The sequence below is a fragment of the Haliotis cracherodii genome, unplaced genomic scaffold (assembly GCF_022045235.1).
Source record: "Haliotis cracherodii isolate W230 unplaced genomic scaffold, xgHalCrac1.p SCAF_8, whole genome shotgun sequence".
Taxonomy (NCBI): domain Eukaryota; kingdom Metazoa; phylum Mollusca; class Gastropoda; order Lepetellida; family Haliotidae; genus Haliotis; species Haliotis cracherodii.
The window spans coordinates 36,069,608-36,093,465 of NW_027266341.1; the positions used below are offsets into that span (position 1 = coordinate 36,069,608).

A 23,858-nucleotide genomic window follows, 5' to 3' on the forward strand; every position below is an offset into this window, starting at 1 on the left:
CCGACTAAAACCGAGCATTGACAGTAGAACCGCAGCCAAACAATGGTATCATCCTCAGACATTCACTTGTTTGACATGTAGGCGATATATGATATATATCACATATGTAATTACACATCGTGCAATATTAGACTACTGTGCCAGTTGGTCCTTTCAGTTTTCATCGATCTGAAACTGATTGTTGTATTATGCTGAATATACAACAGTATTGGCACTTACGTATAATTTCGGTGCACTTTGGAAACATATTGGAACAAATAGGTATTTTAGATGAATGAAGCTCTTAAAAAAGTATTGAAATGGTTTGCACTGTAACAATACCCTTGACAATATTGAAAGTACAAGTATACAGTATACTGTGTAGGGTATTCATGTTAAACTGGACATGGTATCTTAGTGGGCTAGAACTATAAATCGGCATCAGTCCACACTAGTACAAGCAGCCAAACACGCACACACACACGCACGCACGCACGCACACAAGTGCATGCACGTTGCTATACAAGTGCAATAATCTTGGACGCGGCGTTGAACCCCATTTCACTAAGATGTGACAGTCAGAAAAGACGAAGCCCAGGCAGAGTTTGGTTACATAGACTGTTGGCAAGTCTCCGTCACAACATTCCTTGTGTCCAGTCAGGTAACACGACCTGTCATTATCTCATCAGTATCTACAGAGCACACCGACGTCCTGAGAGATTTGGAATCAGAATGTTCTTTTCTTCTTATAAAAGGGGATGCGGGTGGTTCAGTCGTCTTAGGCGTCCCATTCAAGTTTCTTGGCTCGTCAGCACGAGAACATGCTTTTTATGGCGGGTTGAAGGTGGGTTGAGAGAGGTTGGTTGTTTTCATGGCGGGTTGTAGGTGGGTTGAGTTGGGGGTTGTTGTTTTCATGGCGGGTTGTAGGTGGGTTGACTAGGGGGTGGTTGTTTTCATGGCGGGTTGTAGGTGGGTTGACTAGGGGGTGGTTGTTTTCATGGCGGGATGTAGGTGGGTTGACTAGGGGGTGGTTGTTTTCATGGCGGGTTGTAGGTGGGTTGACTAGGGGGTGGTTGTTTTCATGGCGGGTTGTAGGTGGGTTGACTAGGGGGTGGTTGTTTTCATGGCGGGTTGTAGGTGGGTTGACTAGGGGGTGGTTGTTTTCATGGCGGGTTGAAGTTGGGTTAACTCAGGGGGGGGGTGGGGTGTTTTCAGGGCGGGCTGTAGGTGGGTTAACTAGGGGGTGGTTGTTTTCCAACTGTATTGTTGATTATTATTGGTTTTTATTGATTGAACGGCCAAAAAACAATATTCGTCATCGATTTCTGTCACATCCTTTTCTTAATTTTGTCATATATTTCAGTTTTACACTCTCCATTGAAATTGAATGAAAACTGTTATGCTCACATATTTCCCATGTGTCCGTGACGGATAATGAGAGTGAGAGTGAGTAAGTATTACGCATGCCCTATACGCGTAGAACAAGGGTAAATCAAGGACCATAATCACCCCACCCCCTACACAGACACGCACATCCCCTACACAGACACGCACATGCCTTTGTGGGTACTACGAGTATTGATTGGTTGATTCTTTGTCATTTCCCTTAGCATTAGCTGACATGTATTTTGTCAGCAATGACCCAGATCCCCACATGCTCCTTGGGATCTGCCGCGTCATACCAAATGACGTTAAAAGATGGTACTTGTTGTTACCCTGCCTAATGGGTTGAAACAAGGACTGGTCGGCTTGGAGTAGGTTTACTGTGTCTCATAGGGGTATCAATATAAAACTGCGGAAGGTATCTCAGTGGGCTACCACCATAAAATCGGTACTAGTCCGGCCTAGTACAAGCAACCACACACACATAAGTGCACACGTGCTTGCACTTCGCAAAATAAGGACATTTATCGTGAACACGATGTAATAAGTCATTCTCATTTCACCCCACCTCTTAAGGGAGAACGTGAGACGTAGAATGTGACACCAACTTGACTGCAGGGGAAAACCCCACCCAGGCACTTACACACAGCTAGACAGAAAATATGTTTACCTTATGTTTATTAATAGATTCACTACGAGTGGCCGCCTTTATCGGAATATACAGGGTATAACAAAGGATGAAGCGGAGTCACATTCCACGAATGGCAAGTCCGTGTATATGGTGACCCGGCCGCACAAACAGCAATTCATACTCAGACCCAGGTAGGTATCTGCGACTATCTTAAGGCACATGCAAGTCGAGAGGATCTGCTTCATATAGTGGCTCGGTACATTACTTCAGAGAACTAAGCTGCGCTCTTTTCCATGCGATAATTTGATCCCACCCATCTTATGCTTTTGTAAGATTTCACAGCCTGTGTATGAAAACACATGGTTACCCCGGAGATGTTGATAATTCATCTGTCAACAGTTCGTCGTTCGGAATTCATCGGATTCTTTCGTCACGAAGATTGTCGAAGTGAAGGGATTGTTGGCATGTCTCCAAAGGGCAGTATCGAAGGTAAACAGGAAGTTGCAGCTCGTTGACAGCGTGGATATTTAGCCATTAACCAGGCTCTGGTTAGAAGGAAATATACCTACGACTACCTGTGACGTTCACATTGTTCGTGGATGCAACTATTTGTATCGATCAGTGGAAAGTTACAAGTATATACGGGTAGGTAGGATCTGAGTGTATTGTTGACTTGGTCTACCGACAGGGGCGATCGTTGCTGAGATAGAAGGTAGGTTATGTTATGTCAGTCTTTATTTTTAATTGACTTGAACTGACGATAAGCATCATATCTCTAACTTTCGTAAATATCTGAATGCTATTTCCGATGAAACATATCAATGGCACGCATGCGAAAGTGCTTAATGAAAACATTTGCATTACCAATTGTCTCGGGCAGCAAGATTAAACAAAAGCCATATGTAAAAAGCAATGTGCACATACAAGAAGCCCATGTGTTCTTTCCAAGATTTTACAAGCAAGGAGATGAACCTTTTCAACTGCACAGAACTCTTTTTTACAAACCCATATCTCAGACCCATACAGTAAAATAAGTTGTATTTGAGAATCAAATAATTTAAAATAAACTTTCAGTGAAATAACTCCATACTTAGGGATAACAGAGTGGACTTGTAATAGAGCTTTCTTTGCTCTGGTAGTGAGATTAGTTGCAGACTTATACAGAGTCAGTGTAGGGGCAAACAATATGCCAAGGTATTTGTATTCATTCACAACATTAATAAATTACCACCGACCACCTCTACAAAAAAATAATAATATTTGTTTTATCAAGATTAACACTAAGTTTCCATTCATCTGAATATTCCCATTGTATGCCAAGCTGCTTCTGTAGACCAATTAGAGTACTGGACATACAAATCACATCATCTACAGAAAGTAGCATGAAACGTTCTATCTTGTCAGGGAAGAGCTTGATGTCATGTCTACCAGGCTGCATGATATCAACATATGACTCATATATACAAAAATGAGAAAAGACTTGAGATTTAAAACATTTCCTTGGCGTAACCCAATCGGGTAATCAAATTAGTCACCTCTAGTATCACCACAGTGAACACATGATTTTAAAATTGCTTACATTAATTTGACAATGGCAAACATGTTGCCTCCTAAACCCTTATTTTTCAAACAACTCCACAATTTAGCTTTATTTCCAGAATCAAATGCCTTTTTAAAATCAACAAAGGCAACATACAACTTGCGTTTGCTGTAGGATAAATGACTGCATACAAAAATGAACATGTGGTCAAAAGTCGAATATTCCTTTCTAAATCCCGCTTGTGTTTCAGGAATCAAATCTCTCATTTTTGACCACTGTGTTAATCTGTTATTTGTGATAGAAGTAAATGCTTTACCAAGAATAGTAGTGAGAGATATACCCCGGTAATTGTCAGGATTGTTTACGTTTCCATTCTTGAATAACGGAATAATAATAGACAGAAAGAAAAACACCTGTATCTAAAATTCGATTGAAACATTTAACCATTTAAACATTGAAACATTTAACCATATAAGGGTTCAAAGAACTCATTGTCTACCAAATATAGAGAATCATCCTTTGAAAATAACTTTTTGAAATGACGTAGCCATGCATTCTGTTGGGGATATAGATCTTCTGAGGATAGAATGTCTCTGAAGAGAACGTATAGTGTTCCAAAATAATTTCGGACTGTGTATACAGTTGCGTTTCCGGTGGTATTCACTGCGACAACACCTATACCTTCAGATATTGCTGCACTACATGCCATATTCAACCTTGGTTTATCATGTTCAGTTTCACCATATTTTATTTGTTTCTTCATACAGGACGCCGAGTCCAGAACATACTGTACCCAATGTGTTACCCCCTCATCTACATTAGCTTCAGTTATATCCATCAAAGAATGTTCATGAATATGCAAGGGCCCTCTCAGTGTTGTGATAACAAAAACCTTTCCTTTCATTCATTTCATGAAAATGTACTGCTGCTAGAGACATAATCCTCACGGTCTAAACTACGTGGGATAACTACATTTAACATATCTACATACTGGAAGAAAAATCACATATGGATAAAGTAATCAACAACACATGAACCATTATCTCCTACAAACATAAACTTGCCTGCTCTATCGCCTAAAACTCGCCCTTTTAGTATAAACAGACGACAAACAAAGCATTGATTCAACAAAATGCGTCCGAATCTTTTGATAGTACCATCTTGAGATACACAGTGTTCAACAGGGGCATTGTCTACATCAATGTATCAATCATCGTGTCCAAAGTCATCACTGTCCTCATGAATGGGATTATTGTCGTTGCCTGTGTGGACATTAAGATCACGGTAGAGTAGCAATCAGACCAATACTCAAATATAAAAGGTTCCAGTTTATCAATAATACAACCCGTTATCCCAATGTAAAATGTAGAACCTGCCGGAGGGACATATATACACAACAACATGAAATTTAAAATAAAATACTGATAAAGTGTATGTGGAAAATTTGATATATTATATTATAAATATAAATTTCTATATCGGTGGATGAATTGGTTCACAACTTCTCTAACGCGGAGGCACACACCACTAGAACATGCAACTGAAAACGATAGTTTAACTGCTGGGGCAAAGTACATTTGGTAACGAGGTAGCCAGTTTAAGTCTGGGAAATCTGATATAGATGCGCGCGTGTTGATCACGATGAGCTGATTACTTGCAGTTAGTGTGTAACACCTCGCCTTGACTCTACAACAATATCCTGTTAATTAATTATCAAATTGCCCATGGAACTTTAGTCAAGAAACCAAAATTCGTTTGCAGATTTTGGCGTGTAGTTGTTTCAGGCATCCTGGAAACATAACTACATACCAGAATCACTAGGGTAGTCAGAATTCTTTTTATTTATATTTTGTGGCCCACCATGCTTACCGTGTTCAACAAAGAGGGATTGTGTAATAACCATGTGTTTATTTTTCATAAGCGAGGCAGTACACTATCAAATAGAGACTGTGAAATAATTGTACAAGAACCATGTGTTTCTTTTCCATTAGCGAGGCAGTACAGAATCAAATGGAGATTGTGAAATATTTGTGCAAGAACCATGACTTGTGTTTATTTCCCATAAGCGAGGCAGTACACAATCAAATAGAGATTGTGAAATAATTGTGAAATAATCATGTGTTTCATTTCCAAAATGATATGTTACATTCCAACGGAGGCAAGTGTCACGGGGAATTCCCTTTCAGAAAGTAGTTCCGGGGTTCGGTATTTTCACATTAATTTGCCAGTCAGACTCGGGGAGAAAAGGACAACACATATACCGTGTAATTATATGGTTGAAAAGGTAGTTAATGCTGCTGCTGCTACTACTACTACTACTACTACTATTACTACTACTACTACTACTACTACTACTACTATTTCTACTACTACTACTACTACTACAACTACTACTGTTATTAACAATACACCCATAATCTGTAATTCTCTACTTTGAATGTCAAGATGTCATAGTGCTGATTATTCACACATTATCAACTTATATACACTTTGTAATCTCCATGGTAACTACATGTGATAGTGTTTAATCATCCGTGTCTCTCCAAAGCGCTGTTGCCGGATGTTGTATGTTTCGTCACTTTCGTAAGGTATTATTTGTCATACAATATGTGGCACATTAACTGAATATATTTTTCTTCTTCTATAAGGATTTCACGCGTATTCGATTATTTTTAAATGTAACTGTGAACATATGATTATATTATTAATAATGATGATGGTTAGGATGATAAGTATAATAATAACACCTTCGACGACGACAACAACAACAACACAAATAATGAACGAAATTAGAAATATTCTAAAAGTAAATAGATTTACGTTTGATAAGTTGACATTTTCATTTGTACTGAAATATGTTGTTATACGAGCGCTGTTCAGACCTGTGTCTTCCTCAAGCTCAACAATGGTAATACGTCTGTCTGACAGTATATCATTTCCTATCATCTCCTTGATTTAATCTTCATCAATGGAAGCTGTGGGACGTCCAGACCAAGTGTCATCATCAAGGCGTGTTCTCCCAGCCTTAAACATAGCTGCAGTTTTACGTTGGAATAGCTGGAACACTTATCCCCATACACTTGTGACAAGCAGTCACGAATTTCTTCGAGAGTATTTTGACTATTCGATACTCGTTCTTTTCCATGTCTGTGTCCATTTGGACCCCTATCACGTTCAACTGGCTGTCACCAATATACAAACGGCCTCAACAGACCAAATACACTTGCAATGAACACCTCAAACGATTCACTAAATCAACTAGTTCGTTTTGTAATCGCCCATAGTTGAACGTTAGTCAGACTTAAAACTTTTTGAACCTTCATAGAGCTTGCGACGACGTTCATACAATGTTTGGTCCTCACAGGGACAACTTTTGTAGTTTCTGAAGAGGTGAGGTGAAGTGGGGTTTAACGTCGCGTCCAAGATTATTGCACTTATATAGCTACGTGCATGTACGTGTGTGTTTGTGTGGCTGCTTGTACTAGTCCGCAGTTTAACATGAATACCCCACACAGACACAGTATACTGACTCCGAGCCGACCAGTCCTTGTTTTAGCCCCTTAATGCCGAGCGCCAGACAGGGTAACAAGAAGTACCATCTTTTAACGTCTTTTGGTATGACGCGGCGGGGTATCGAACCCCGGACCTTCCGCTCTCCGGGCGGACGCTCTACCACTAAACCACGGAGGCGGTCCAGTTTCTGAAGAACAAACGTACGCAAATAATATCCACATTGGAGAACTGTTAAGAACCATCTCACTAAGCCAGTCTCAATGACAGCACGTCGTAATTCATTTAGATCAAGTACAAGACGTCAAAATTGTCGACACGATAAATGTGACGGGAGAAATTTCCGAAGGTGTTAATGAACCTGTGGCTGTTACAGGTGTTAGTCATCACTGATCAGTTGGCCGATCACTGAAAGGTGATTAAAGATATGTCAAACAGACACTAAGGTAAATTCATAGATTGCTGTAGACGGCAACTGTCAGCCTAGACACGGATCGAGTCGATACTGCGATGGTTTTGGTATGCATTTCATCGTTTTGTGCATTTGGATGGGTCGAAGCGAGGATTTTCGTGAACGATCATGCAGTCTAACTCCCTGACGTTTCTCAATGTATACTGGAACGCCGAGTTCAAGATAAAAGGATCTAAATGATTAGGAAGAACGTTTATGTATGTTTTCGTGCTAGGGAATTCCCAGGAATTTGCCCAGGAATGTGGAAGTAGTCCGTCAGGGTTTACGTCCTTTTAAGAACTATGTCTCGTGAAAAACGTATGAACGTCAAATTTTGTCGTTCATACACTTATGAAAGTCAATTTCGCGGTCATGTGACCGACCTCTCGTCTAACGGAAAAGCCGCGTATCGTATAAACTGCAAATTAAATGTATGAGTGAATGAAATAATTCAAAAGATACCACGAAGCATATTAAGTGGCAAAATAGGGGCTTAGCTTTAATTACAATACACATAGTGACGCAATGGAGTAACTACCAAATCATTACCAAATGGGCCTGAAATATACACACCATGAGCAGATGGGCCGGAATATACACATCATGACCGCATGGGCCAGGAATAGAGATGACAGTTCAGTTGATCTTCCGTGGCTGAACACAACGCTCCAGTCGATCGTGTGTTATTACATACACTGCCATCCGTTGTGGTTTTGGTACACTATATTAGAAAATCAACTTACTTACAGATTATCAGTGTTTATGAGAAACTTGTTATGCCTGCCACGACCTCAGCAACTGAGCTTGGTTATTAGCAAGCTCATTTCCCCGAGGATTAAGCACAGGACCAACACTTCAAAACTACAATATTTAGGAAATGAGCACCCAAACGCGGACAAACCAGCATATACCACAAGGCCAACTTCAAAAGAGTGCGTAGGGCATCTTTCGACTCCCGACTCACCATCTGCAGTAAAACTGTGCTTGGCACATCACTGCAGTCATTATCTCCCTGAGGGGCGGTCGGGTAGCCTAGCGGTTAAAGCGTTCGCTCGTCACGCCGAAGACCCGGGTTCGATTCCCGACATGGGTACAATGTGTGAAGCCCATTTCTGGTGTCCCCCGCCGTGATATTGCTGGAATATTGCTAAAAGCGGCGTAAAACCATGCTCACTCACTCACTCACTCATTACCTCCCAAATGAAGGAGAAGCCAAGCTGGTTGAGGACTGCCTTATGTTTGGCTGTAGAAATGGCAGCAATAAATTCAACTGCTATGAATTCTCCGGTGAGCCCAGTAGATGAGACTGGAGCCGACTAGGCACACTTCTTTCAACAAAGAGCTGTTGCAACATATTTCTGCGACTGTACTTAACATATGCAACAGAGGAACAGCTACCCAATGTGTGAAGTAGCTTGTGTGGTATTCCCCGTTTTACTGCATACGTATTGGCTTCAATCCTGAATGAATGTGTGTTGTAGCAACCGATATCTGGTGACAGCTTTACCATTCAAATGGATGAAGAACTGCCCTGGTTGGGCTGAGAGTGAAAACAGATTAGTCACCTGACTGGGCAAATTGCAGCTTTTGATTTAACTGAGATTGTGCCATTCTTCGAAAAACGAATATTGATGTGCACTGCTTGTACAATGATACTGACATCTGACAATTTCAGTGTCCTGTCCTCGTTCATTTTCGACACCATCACCGTGTCACCAATCCGTAAGAATGAAAAAGATGCCAAATTAAGCATGGTGGCAAAAAAAGAAGTGTTATAAGCTGATGAAAGAACAGCCCGGAGGGCACAAGGTAGTCTCTTTAACATGTCAGTCATGATTGACTGTCTAGCGTCAGATTGCGACACCAGAGTATTTCTGTATCCCTGCATGTATTTGCAAACTAAAAGTTGTCAGTAGGGCAGTATTAACTCTGATGATGTCTGGCAAGAGTTGAGAGATCCTAAGCTATATCTGAGCTTGAGAACTTCATGATGATACTGGTGATGTAACATAACGTATCACATGCGGGTGCAGTCCAAATCAGAGGAATTTTATCTTCTTGACGAAATTTGTCAAATAACCTTAAAGCAGCTGCGTCGGTTTGATAAAAGGGCCCGACACTAATGCTGTTATCATCACAAAGGCCTCAAAATTTACATAAGCCACAGATTCCTGGGTACTGGTGTCAGTTTAAATTAGGTCTGGCGTTTGGACTAAGACCAAAACGAGATAAGGAATCTGACTGCTGGTATAGTTAACTGCATTCTGACTGTATCGAGTTGAAATCAATGGGGTTGGTGTAACTGTTACGGATACAAAAATGTGTGTTGTGATTAAATAATCACTACGTGACATCACGCTGCATTGTCGAATACATGAGGTAATACATCACCTGATCCGTTCGACGGGCGACTATGACCAGGAAACGGTGGTTGGCGCCATGTTGTCTCCACCACTGGGCTGATAACTTCGATATTCGTTGATTTGTTGACTCGGTCCCATTTCCGAGATGATCTCTGGTCAGTGGGTGCTTGAACCTTCCGTTTCCTCGTTTTCCGACCTAACATCGTCCCCATACCAAGCTTACTGTAAGATAATACCCGAAAAAGTAAAAACAGATATAATCGTTTTTATTATATACTTCTGTGTAAAGATTCTGAGTTTTCTGAAATTAAAAGCGGTGATATATCCATTGCAGTGAACACAACACTTGATATTTCACTGCAGTGAACACAACACTTGATATTTCGCTGCATTGAACATAACACTTGATATTTCGCTGCAGTGAACATAACACTTGATATTTCGCTGCAGTGACCATAACACTTGATATTTCGCTGCAGTGAACATAAAACTTGATATTTCACTGCAGTGAACATAACACTTGATATTTCGCTGCAGTGAACATAACACTTGATATTTCACTGCAGTGAACATAACACGTGATATTTCGCTGCAGTGAACATAACACTTGATATTTCACTGCAGTGAACATAACAATTTGACGGAACTATTGTCATACAAGATTTACCTTCCCGCAAATTGTCTCTCTTTATCGTAAGTGTCTGGCCCGTACACTTCCTTTTAACATTTGTTCCAAATTGACAACGCAAAATAATGATAGATGGTCATTTATGGAGTTAATATCGGTTCTTGCCGTTTGTTATTCTCTTGAAAATACTTCATTATAAACTGTAAATGTCTCATTTAACTCGTCAATCGAGACTGTTCGTTTCGCAAAGCGCCATTTTTGTTACTTTTCCGGCGTGTATTCTTTCGCTGCCATCACGGTCTAGTAGATTTCAAGAATATATTTTTGTTGAAGTTGATTTTGTATATAGTCATTACCAAATGTAAGATAATGTATTATAAAACGTTTTCGTTACCGTATATACTTTTTGTTACTTTTGTATACATTTTTTTTAAGATTTTGCAAACCTGGAACTACTTTTTAAGTCGCAAATGGAGAATGGGGTGGAGAAACGTCCATGTGTGTTAGGTAGGTTTGCAAGTTTTATATTTGTAAGGAAATAATTTATTTTTCCGGTAGACAACTACACAAAAGTATATAATAAATAATAAATAATATATTCCATGTGTCTAGTGAAATATCATGTATCTCTCATCTTCGTGACAGGGGAAAATATCTCTTTTCCCTCCGACACTGGATGAGAGAAATATAACATACCACTTGACACATGAAATATCCTCGATGTCCTGAATGTTGGTGTGCGAAGAAAGAGGCTTGACCCAGCCGCGAGGGTCACGTGACCGGGTGATGATTTCACACTGGTGTAAGGGAGGCAACTCCACTGAGCTGTAGTGGGCTGCATTGTCCTCACTTTACAAATTTGTTTCATACTGGCTTTCACCAATACTATATCCATTTTTACGCCCAACGAAATTTGCTTTGGCAGATACTCGAGGCTGATTATTCTCTGGAATTGACGATTTACACAAATGTATAATTTCATTCAGTCATGAGTCAGTCATTCAGTCATTCAGGCTCAAGTCTTCATGTGTAGTATTGGATTGGGTGGGTCAAAGGTGAATCTCTACCGGCACCGAGTCAGCGGCAATGGGCTTTTTCATATGCAATAGAAAAGAATAACATTGTTCATACTCCCCCTCGCCTACACGTATAGACGAGGGATTTGATAATATGAGTCATACATTAATAGTCAAAAGGTGCTTAGGCATGCCTGAACCTTTTAACACCTGATATTAAATGTCATTGTATCTATTTCAGACGTTGATCACACCTACAGTGAAAAGTAAACCATGCCTTGTGAGTACAATATTATTTAAATCACCTGAGTGTTTTGTTTACCCTCAAATGCAGTGTAGAATTAGAATCTGTGTCATGTAATATCATGAACGATAATACCACTTTTTAAAGTAAACATATGAAGGATTTACATATTGTTAAATATGTATGTACCAATTTTAGCAAAGATGGGATTAATATTCCACATATTTAAATGTTCTTGTGGTGTCTGTGTGTGAGATGTGTATATGTAACAGATTATCCCTCTGTGAGTGAGTGAAGGGTGTTTAATTCTCAGACACAATATTCAAGCTGAAGTACGGCGGCAAATTGTCGAGACTGGACCATACAAACCAGTGACTGAAAGCATGAGTATTGATCCACCCTGCCGTGGCACAATAAGCGCCGTGGTGGAGGGGGCGGCGGGGGTAACCATTTTGATGTTAAAACGTTCGCTCGTCACGCCGAAGACCCGGGTTGTTTCCCAGAATCCCCACGGGGCGGAATATCCTATTACGAAACCTCTTTAAAACAGACAGTTTGCGTTCTGGTTGACTCACCCACATTACATCGATCATTCGTACGGAGGTAGCAGGTACTGGGTAACATAAATCCTTGACTTAATACATGAGGGTGAGGTGAAATGGGGTTTAACGTCGCGTCCAAGATTATCGCACTTATATAGCTACGTGCATGTACGTGTGTGTGTTTGTGTGGCTGCTTGTTCTAGTCCGGACTGATGCCGATTTATAGTGCAAGCTCACTGAGATACCATACCGCAGTTTAACATGAATACCCCACTCAGATACAGTATACTGATCATGACTCCGAGCCGGCCAGTCCTTGTTTTAGCCCCTAAATGCCGAGCGCCAGACAGGGTAACAACAAGTACCATCTTTTAACATCTTTTTATGACGCGGCCGGGTATCGAACCCCGGACCTTCCGCTCTCCGGGCGGATAGGGAGGTGAACCCCAAGGCCAGTCGCCCTTTGGCTGTTCTTTGTTGTTATACTTACCAACCTTTTCATGAAAATGTAGACTAATTACAACTAAACTTTTCCATATGTTTCCTGATATGAATATTTGACAAATTAATCTGTTTCGAAAAACGTTAAGTTCCATGACAAAAAAGGGATTGCTTTGAGTTTGTAGTATGGCCCAGGGTGCCGCTCAACAAAATGATCTTTGCTTTAACAAGCATGGGATTGCTTTTGGAATGTGATACATTAAGTTGGACGGGATCTCAAGTTGAGTTTCCGAGTGTGCGTAATAGCAGCTTGACATGTTATTAGTTTTTGTTTGAGCAATATTCCGGCCATTCAATGACGCCTTTGTAAATACATCGAGTCTGAAGCAGACAATCGCGAGATCGATACTATGAGCAACGGTTTAGTAACTGAAGGCATGACAACGATCTAAACCATTGCCAAGTAACATAACACCTAATGGCATAGTAAAATTAATTTAATCTCGATTGCGTCGAAGGGCGAGGTCAGAGGCTACATTTTTACCATAATAGGTTGAGTGAAATATAGTCATCCACTAGACCACTGAGGCGGTTTCCTCTTTGAATAAAAACGACAAAACACTTTCCATACGCATAAGAAATCTCTGTTAAAAGCAGAGTCGATTGTACATGAGAAATGTGGTAGAACCTACAGTGACCCAAGCATTCATGCAGTTGTTCACCGTGATGACCTAATGGACACAGGACCATCCCTGATCAACACTGGACCAACAGACCACTGTCTCTATGATTTGAGCTTGAACGTGTGTGTGCGTGCGTGCGCGTGTGTGTGCGTGCGCGTGCGCGTGTGTGTTGTGTGTGTGTGTGTGTGTGTCATCTCGTGACGAGGGAAAGAAGATATTTTTACGAGATGAGAGATACATGATATTTCAAGAGACACATGGAATATCCTATTTATTATATACTTTTTGTGTTGTTGTCTACCGGAAATGTTATTATTTTATTACAAATGTAAAACCTTGAAACGTAAATTCTCTCAACCTAACACACGGGGACGGATTTCCACCCCTTGAATTTGCAACTAAAAAAGTAGTTTTGTGTTTGCAAAATCTTAAAGAAAATATAAAAGTAACAAAATATATTTAAGGACACGAAAATTCTGAATCATACATAAAGATATGATTATATACAAAATAAACCTTAAAACACATACTTGATACCTACCAAACCGCTGTTGGAAGCGAAAGAATACACGCTGGTCATGTAACAAAAATGGCGCTTTGTCAAACGTACAGTCTCGATTGACGAGTTAAGTGCAAAAGTTAATGTGTGTAACGAAACATTTCAAGAGAATAACAAACAGCCTGAAGCGATATTATCTCCATAAATAGCTATCTGTCATTATTTTTGCCATGTCAAGGTGGAACTAACGGTAAAAGGAAGTTAACAGTTTGTGTGCGGGCACTTACGATAAAGGGAGACAATTTGAGGGGAGGTCACTCTTGTATGACAATAGTTCCGTCAAAGTGTTACGTTCATAGCAGGGAAATATCAAGCGTTATGTTCCCTGCAGTGAAATGTCAATTGTTATGTTCACTACAATGAAAATATTACTTTTCTCAACTTCGGAAAACTCAGTCTTGCACACTGAAGTAAATAATAAATCGCGAATCGTGTCTTATGACAGAAACACAGATCCACAGAGAAAATAAGTTAATTTATGCCATCGCCGCTTTTATATTTCAGCATTAAGGGCGATTTTAAACAAAAAAAAATGAAAGTGTTGTATTTGCATTCCTTAAAGTTCTCATTTCTGATGATCCGTGTGTCAGAATATTTAACCACTACTGCACCTTTGTCTGAATCATGTTCTTCCTCTGCCCTTTCATGTTGGGGACGAGGCTGACGACGTCCACAACGCCCTCTGTCTTTGCCTGTTCCTCAAGACTCTTGATAGCTATGTGCAATGGCCTTGGTTCAGCATATTCAAATCTATGTTTCAGCCTTATCTCGGACGTACGATGAGATACAATGCAGCCCCGGTAAGTCTATATGTTTATTCTGAGTTTTAAGTTTATTTGATTTTTGACGCCGCACTCAGCAATATTCCAGCTATATGACCGTGGTCTGTAAATAATCGAGTCTGGACCAGACAATCCAGTGATTGACATCATGAACATCGATCTAAGCAATTCGGATACGATGACATGCATCAACCAAGTCAGCGAGCTTGTCACACGATCCCATTAGTCGCCGTTTACGACAATCATAGTCTCCTATTAGTTACCTATTGTAACCCGGATAATCAGGCGAGACTCTAAGCTGTGTGACCGTATGGATAATGCACTTTGAGAATTGAGTCAATCTAGGACGTTTTTTCAAAGTGTACTTGCGAAAATGTTACTTGAATGCCCATACATTGTTTTAATAACGATTTTGTGTTATTGTACTGAATTCTATTAATCTCCTCTCATACTTTCATGATTTGAATAATGATTGTTCAAATTGTTTTTCAGCAACCACAGCTGTCACCGCCATGATAAGCCTTGTCCTTCCATTCGCCATGGTAGCTATGGGTAAGATAATGTTACAAGCTATATCGTATGTCAACCATTTTCAACGTAGCACGCATTCAATCTTGAGTAACATTATTGTGCCAAGAATGTGCTTTCCAAAGAGTGAGTGAGTTGGGTTTAACGCCGCCTTTCACAGTATTCAAGTTATTTCACTGTGTGTCAGCTTAATGTGGGAGGAAAGCCCTAAGTGATGCAGGTCTCAGACGTTTACCACTTCGTTGAAACCCACGAGCACGGGTATGGTGCTGACACCCTAGAAACATAATCGGGGCGAACCGGGATTCGAACCTACAATCATAGGTTTCAGGCGTGCCCAAGGGACGCAACTCTGCACAGCGAATCGCGGCGCCTGGGCCACAGTTAAATGGGCCCTGTGTTACACATCCTGGTGTATAAATCCAGACTAGACATCATAACTAGCGCCTTGAGTGAAATTGTCATCTTGAATTGGGAGTGAATCATCAACCGCTTTATTGATATAAACTTGAGGTAGCAGACATATCCTGTATTTGAGGGTCTTGAATAACACTTGCTTGGGCTGCCATTTTGTTAAAACCGTAGCCCCCCTCTAAAACAGTTTCTCCGTTCAATGAGAACATTTTATAAATACATGTAACTTCAAGATGCAACTTATATAGAGCCACATCACATTCGGTTCGGTTCAGTTCAGTGGCTTGTAGGAATGCATCACATCACGTTTGTGCCAATGCTGATCTATAAGAATGCATGTTCCTTAATTCCAGGAACCATTCACATGGATAACTGTCCTGCTGAAAAGTACATTCCTATCTACCTGATCGTGGGAGGATCCTTCTCCATCGCCGTCATTGCAGTGCGCCTCTTGGTGAAGATGTTCTGCTCTGATGGAGATAACAACTCTCTCTTTGACCTCATCACCATCATCATAAATATCGTCATAGCTCTTTTCATGTTTGCCTGGTTTATTGCAGGTAACATATTTAAGATCGTTTTCCACACCAATGAAACAATTAAATATATTATGTCTGTGTTGATAAAAATGTGGATAGATCCGTGAGGATCCGTGTTAGAATTGATCTGTAACAACTTGCACGTGCTTGTCGTAAGAGGCGTCTAACGGGATCGGGTGGTCAGGCTCGCTGACTTGGTTGATGCATGTCATCGTATTCCATTGCGTAGATCGAAGTTCATGATGTCAATCACTGGATTGTGTAGTCCAGACTCGATTATTTACAGACCGCCGCCGTATAGCTTGAATAATGCTGAGTGCGGCGTTAAAAACCAAACATACTAAATAAATGGAAAGCTTAATCTTTAGCCTGCTGAATTGTTTTAGCATAAGGCGTGTAAAGAGGGTGGGTGATTTCAAACAGTCGGTGCTGCATTAAACAAAGGCCCTTTGAAAAAATATTTTTGGACATTTATTCCTGATAGAAAGCTACACATTACTTTGTAAAAATTGTCTGATGTTTTCAATCATACCTAGGTTAAGACCGACAGCGAACACAAAATTTGTAAATTTTCGTGAACTTGCCTGAATTACGTTATTGAAGGAGAGTTACGTTTCATGTTAGGAACCTTTTTGAATCGTTAAATTTGTGCAAATTGATTTCAATAATCTCATCTCCGATATCTTAATTTTAACTCAGTAAAAATTCGATGTTTTTTATTGGCAAACAACAGCGCGATGGTTAATTATGAACCATTTCAGTAAATTTAGTATTCAAACGTTAAACAGAAAAAACCCCGCAATTTTCGAGGTCATTATGTCGGTTGCAGAAATACGAACATTCGGGTTAATCTAACGTGTCACGTTATAAAATTTGCAGGAAACAATTAATGACTAATAAATATTCACCTATCCTAATTTCAAATGTTTTGGTGGAATATTTCCGATATACAAAAATACAAATCCCGTGTCATGATGTATGCAGACGTTCGAAAATCGACCTCGGCATAACTTATTGCTATTTTAATATCAACAAAGTTTACATTGTCTTCATATATATGCCTTGGCGAATGTTGACGATCTTCTCAATCGGAGAATGTTTCATTTGTCATTTTCCGTTTAATATGACGAGAGAAAAACAAAAACATATTTGTCTATAGATATCATCGATCGGCAATGATCACTCTCCACAACAGGTGCGCGAAAATAGGCGTGACAAAACGTGTTTCAAAATAGCATTCATGCGATGCCGAATATGATAGGATATACACAAGTGTGTGATGTATAAATCAATAAAATACTACTGACATATTTTCAGTGTTAGTTTCTAATTAATTGTCGGATAGTTAAAGAAAATGACCTTTTATAATACATTAATCGATTCTAGCATCATTCTAGCACAATTTCACGGAGCATTTTAATTTTTTTCCATAAATAGGAAGACCACCATGATTGCATATTGATGAAAGATTTGTTTATGTTTAATTGTTTACAGCCTAGTGGTTAAGGCGTTCGCTCGTCACGCCGAAGACCCGGGTTCGATTCCCAACATGGGTACAATGTGTGAAGCCCATTTCTGGTGTCCTCCGCCGTGATCTTGCTGGAATATTGCTAAAAGCGGCGTAAAACCATATTCACTCACTCACTCACTCACTCACAGCTTCTTAAATAAATATAATTTTTATGATTAGTAGCTGTTTTCAACAATGATTATATGTATGGCTACTAAATATTAGTCTTTGTATCAGCACAGTGTACCTGATCAAACTTCAATTATTATCTTTTGTTTAACAATTATTCTTTTCAACAATTATTATCTTTCGTAACTAGTCGATATTTAAATTTAGCAATCCATAAAAAATAAAGAAATAGATAAGATCCTTATGAACATATACAGGCACATTTCATATGGACATTAATCTTGTGTAGGAAGTGGTTTGTTTTTTCGGTTCATTAAATGCACACTCAATGCTTATAATTAAATTCGACAACGTAAAACTTGTTTTATCTACAATAGTTAAACCCCAAACAGTTGCATTTATCAGAATAGACAAAAATGACGACATTGATAAACATTCCAGGTGTAGGAATACATACAGTGGCGTGACATGAATCAGGTGATTGTTTAATTTATGCACATAACTTGACACGCCTACACAGGCAGTAGCCAATCAACGGAGAGCGGGATTAAAACAATGTTCATTGGACCTGTCAATTAAGGCAAGAGGCGAAAAGAACTGCAACAGTCAGACTGTAACGAACCGGAAGAAATATGTCCGAGAGGCGGCTGTTTCCAAATAACATGGTCATTTACTGCGTGATTCAAACATTACTTTCCTGATTACGGTAAAACACAGTTGGAGAAATGCTAGTTAGAAATAAAACACGAAGACATGAAAGTTGAACCGGGGAGACCGGGAAAAAAACAGGCGAGCGAGCCTGCACGTTTGCTGTTTCAATTATTCTCGGCCTTCGGTTTCAAAGGGTAGTTTGGACAATGAATATGTATGAAAGTCGCTAAATGTCCTGTGCATGACGATACACGTGAGCAGAAAGGGAATTCCCTCGATTGTAATATTGGGATTCCCCGACATTCCGCAGTAATGAAAGTAGTGCGCCGTGGTGGGCGTGGCTTATTTTTTTACATTCATTGGGAAATGCACTCTCCTAGACAGAGTTCCATGCGGCCGGCAGCTAGCCAGCATAGTACCTCTGCCACAGGCCAGCGCCATGTGACGATTCGTCACATCTTTCACAGTCCATTCAAGATATTGCATATGCTTTTCTTCCGTTTCATTTTTGACCAGCTTTTACATTTTGGTAAACAAATGTCAAAGAATGGTTACGGTTCATTAAGAAAGTATCCTAAAACGTGAAAATCTACTTGTTTTTGAGTAGTTATCCTTTGTTTACATTGGTTGTACGGCTCCACGTGCTGTCATCGAAGCCCTACGGAGAGCTAGCGATACGGTCACTTTGATGTATAAATATATATTGTCATGCAACTCACTGTCACAGCTGTAGTAGCATATCTATAAAATTATGCAAAACAATATGTAAAACATATACCAAATACTTGCATTAGTCCGTTCTATACTGATTTTTGAAAAAGCGCGTTTGTTTACAAGAGAAAAGTCCGGTCACGTGATATGCAAATTAGCCTGTGGCAGTGGTGTTATGCTGAGTCACCACTGCGACGGAGTGTGTGGGAAATGAATGCAATAACACGTGACCAATTCAGCTAATCAGAATGCAGGAATTTCCATGAACACAACGAAAATTTAATTATATGAGTTTGAATACGTAAACAAATACTTGTTTTAAAATGTGAAAAGGAATTCCACTGATGAGAAATCTTTGTTATCCCATCGTTCCACAAAAAAACATTTGAAATGTGCTTTTTGTACGTAAACCTTCTTCAGAGTTTGTACCCAGAATTATTTTATATAACAGCTTTGTAGTTTCAAAGATACACTTTATATGAAAAAGTAAATTTATTAACACTTTCGAGTCAAAATACTACAATTATCTTACAGTACCAACTTACAGGCCTCTTCTTCAGTGACAACAAGAATATATAACTTTCCTATAACAATCAATCAATTTGAGTTGTGCCATTGTGGACTGACTTGAATCAAGTACCACGTACATTTAGGTTAGTCATATTATGAACTTGACGAAATGTTTTATCATAATGTTCAGCTCATTGTTTGCAATAAACATGACAAATTAAATGTAATCAAAGAGATTTATTTTAGTTTTCTTGGGTACAAATTCACTTAGTACTTTGGGTACATTTTTGTTTCGGGTACAAAATCACATAGGCCCTACATTCATCCAGTCGACGTGTATACTTACTTTCATCCGTTCTGAAGATTGGGGAGGGGAAAAAAACGTTTTAATGAGAATCTTTAATATTCTAAATTTGTTCTTCTTGCAATGACAGACCAATAACAATATTATGTTATTATTATGGCATATCAATATATATCGCTCTCCGCTGCCGTCGTTTTCAGAAAAAAAAATTCAAATCATCGAGCATGGAATCCTTTACGGTTTAGGATTTAGACAAATAGGAGTGAAGACAATAAATAGTAAACAGTTAACGAAGAATAGTAATGTTTGTATTTTCTTTTGAATTTGAATCAATTTCGGATTTTGTTTATGATAGCTTTCCAACTTTTGCATATGCGGTACGTGCTTCCGGTTTCAGAAATGATAGCTAAAATTGCAACTTTATTTTGATTATTTTTCGTAAACTGCATTATTTTGCTATTGAATGATTTACCTAGAATGTATGTCAGTTCAGATTTTGCGTATCATCCAATATTTGTCCTTATTTGCAGTGTTTGTTGACTTTGTTCAACTAAACAAATCGCAAGTTAGGCCACGCCCAAAACGTGTCACTGACGTTTGTCGGCTTGTCAGTGTGTCCGAAAGTTTATCAAACGAAATCATTCGCAAACTATGTTGTTTTACAAAGATTTATACATCCGGGTCTATAATTCTAGAAAATTAAGTTAGATGTAACAAAATTATTGTAATAGACTTACGGGGTCACTATGCATGTGGAGTTGTTTGTTTACCGCCGTTGCCAATCGTAAGTTACGTGCAATCGATGATGTTACGACACTTATTTTCTTGTTTATAATTATTACATTGAAATCTGCTAATGTTTAGAAATTAAGGAACCTGAGTGTTTTCCGTTCGTCAGCAAAGAAACAAATATGATCGAATATGAAAAATGATAAAATTATAATGAAAATATCTGACTGCATGCCGTTCAACGTGAAGTGCCAAAGGTCAACAATGGCTTTTTCTGGTAGTTGTGTGACGATACATTTGGTCGATACTTTTTTAACTCGCGATGTTTTCATTTTGATGTAAATAAACTTCTGAAAGTTTTGATATTTTTTAAGCCTAGCATTTATGCATACGATACATAACTTAAAATATACGCAAAGCCTACTCCTTAAACAGTTATAGCGAGTTTCATCTGGGGGTGTCCTTCGACTATGCGCCTGTCGAATGTGTTCGACAGTAGCATTGAGAGCATTAATCTCAGCTGTTCCTGCATTGTGGTCTACATGGATATGAAAACACATGTTTTACCGAGAGATCACCCCTTTGAAAAAAACCATACAGCTGTATTACACATTGTGTAATACCTGAGGGTGTGCTTTTGTCTGCGGGAACAAGTTTCACTAAACAAAAAAACTCTCAACATCCGCCGGTCTGTTCAACGACGTTGTGTGAACAAATGATAGATCACAGGAGCATATGCACACTCGATGACCAAAGCAACCCCGTTGCTGGGCTGACGTCACATGTATTGTTTCGCCGGTGGATATTGCAAAACGTGATTTCAAAAATTGAGCAATCAACCCGTGATGACTTAATCCTCTACTCACTTTGACATATTTTGACAGCCAGTTTCTTACAGAAGTGCATATTTCCACTAAATTGTCCCACGGAAGGAGTTTGTGAGTATGGTTTTGCGTCACCTTTAGGCCAGGTTCACACAGTGCCGATAGTGGCTCCCGTTTGAGATCCGACAGCGCTACGACACGAAAAGTGAAAAAGTCTGATAACTATCCTGAATGATCTGGAATGTCCTATCATTGTCTGAACGCAGTCGTATACGTTCGTAACAAGAGTCCTCCGGATCGGGAAACGTCCAGAGAGGTCGGCCAAGCACTCCCGACAGTATGGTGCGTCCCGTAACATTCAGCCGATTTTGTCTTGTCGGAATACAATCGTGACTATGTCGTGATAGATTCTGCTGTATCAGATCAAAATCGTAACAATGCTCTGTGTTGTCTGGACGGTGACCTGTGGATCGGGACGATGTTGTGATGAACGGGCGCGAATTATCATTTCTGTTTCTTGTCGATTGAGTCCAGATTGCGTCCAGATCTTGCCGAATGCAAACCGTCTTTGTCGGTTCACTGTCCGGTCACTGTCTGATCTCTGTCGATTCGCATTCGGGAGAATAGGGACGCTGTCTGGACAGATTCGGTCGTTTTGTACCATGCGGAAGATACAAATCGGATCAGATTCGGATTGAGAACGGGAGACTCGGTACCAATTCGGTTGGAAACGGCTGAATCGGGACGCTTCCTGAACCATATTATTGGAGTATTGGATGACTGCGTTTTGGCAGAATAACAACAGTTTTACCAAAGGAATTCGGCAGATGTAAATGTCTAACAAAGACAACGAACCTCATATACTAATATCATCAGTATCGGAGAGTATTACTGCAAATGGTTTGAATGCTCTTTTAAATTTATAGCCATGACTATTTGAAAAAAAAAATGTTCAAGAAAGAAAAATGCTTTATTCATAATTCAATTACGCCAAAGTTAATTTCTGATTCCTTAGGCAATAGCAGCCACGTTTGAAATAGAATCAGTTGTGCAAGTCTTTTATTGACACTTTGACGTTCGTAGAGCATATAGACATGGATTTTTATAATGACATCTTTTAGAAATAGATCCGATTTTAAGGAGACTATGAAAACAACGTGGTTGAGCTGGGTGGATCAGTAGAAAGACAAATGTGTGTTGGGCAACAATGTAACAATACAACAGTAGAAGTGTCAATTCCTGGGTAATGATGATTATAGTCCAACTGAGCATATACTGGGCGGTAGATGCCTTTATCGCTGTCAATGACTGGCTTGTTTCTGATTGTTTCCATGTCATCCAACAATTGATGTAGTAATTTAATTTCAGGCAGCGTGTGGATCTACAGCCTCCACAACAAATACAACCCAACAGACAAGACTGCCGCCAACTACTGTGACAAAACGTTTTACTTGTTCGCGTTCTGGTGCACCTCGGCAAACTACATACTGATCGCAGCCATCGTCCTTATAGCCTGTTGCTGTTGTCGAAAATAGTCGACAACACTCATGTGCGGTAGTTGGAAATGGTTGACTTGTGTAATGAGCAGCGGTTACTGTGTTTGTATTTGAATATATGTCACATTAAGTAAACGGCAAAGTCAAAAGTGTCCGTCTGTTTCAAGACGGTTCAGTTTCGGAAAGAAATTGCACTGAATGGGACATGTTGATTGTAAATTAGTCGACAACCGCCTTTTGTCGGTGTCGGTGACAATTTTTATTGCGTTCTATACGAGCTATACAAATTATATTTTTTATCACAGCTCATTTTTAGAGACAACCATCATGTCCAGCCATCATTTTTGTCTTTAACACACCCAAACAAAACTTACATTTTTCTCGTGTTTGCAGAGACAACTTTCTTTAACACCTCACCCACCAACGCCCTTCATATCCTTACCGAAAATAGTTGGGAAACGATTTTGAAGAACAAGTTTTGTACGTTTACCTACTCTTTCACTTATTCAATTCCAGCTACAAGTTAGTAGTATAGTCCTTGGTCACATGTATACACACCAGGAAGTGATAGCTCTCACTCTGTAGCTGATATGTCTAGAAGTGATTACAATGATGTTAAGACTAAGCATTTCTCATGGTCTTACTCTTTGTAGCATGTCTTGCTAAATGTTGATATAGGTGTGATAGAATTATACATCGTTGTACCTCCGACCTAAAAGGGTGGGGTTATATACCAGTAGTTACACCAAGGAATTCCGTCC

At 39.6% G+C, this 23,858-nt stretch overlaps 1 protein-coding gene across 3 annotated transcripts; it reads left to right on the top strand.

Moving 5' to 3' along the window:
- The first annotated feature begins 2,074 nt into the window (after positions 1–2,074).
- LOC139450496 (transmembrane protein 272-like) lies at positions 2,075–23,622 on the top strand. 3 transcript variants are annotated; one of them, XM_071232216.1, is made up of 7 exons: positions 2,075–2,184; positions 10,921–10,992; positions 11,743–11,781; positions 14,732–14,770; positions 15,245–15,304; positions 16,048–16,254; positions 22,970–23,622. In XM_071232216.1, exons 3-7 carry the CDS (start codon positions 11,775–11,777, stop codon positions 23,134–23,136), a joined length of 480 nt encoding a protein of 159 aa, XP_071088317.1. In that variant the 5' UTR covers positions 2,075–2,184; positions 10,921–10,992; positions 11,743–11,774; the 3' UTR covers positions 23,137–23,622. The 3 variants fall into 3 exon arrangements, with proteins under 3 accessions (XP_071088317.1, XP_071088316.1, XP_071088318.1); XM_071232215.1 differs by lacking the exons at positions 2,075–2,184; positions 10,921–10,992 and adding an exon at positions 2,554–2,705; XM_071232217.1 differs by lacking the exons at positions 2,075–2,184; positions 10,921–10,992 and adding an exon at positions 2,554–2,638.
- The last annotated feature ends 236 nt before the right edge of the window (positions 23,623–23,858 follow it).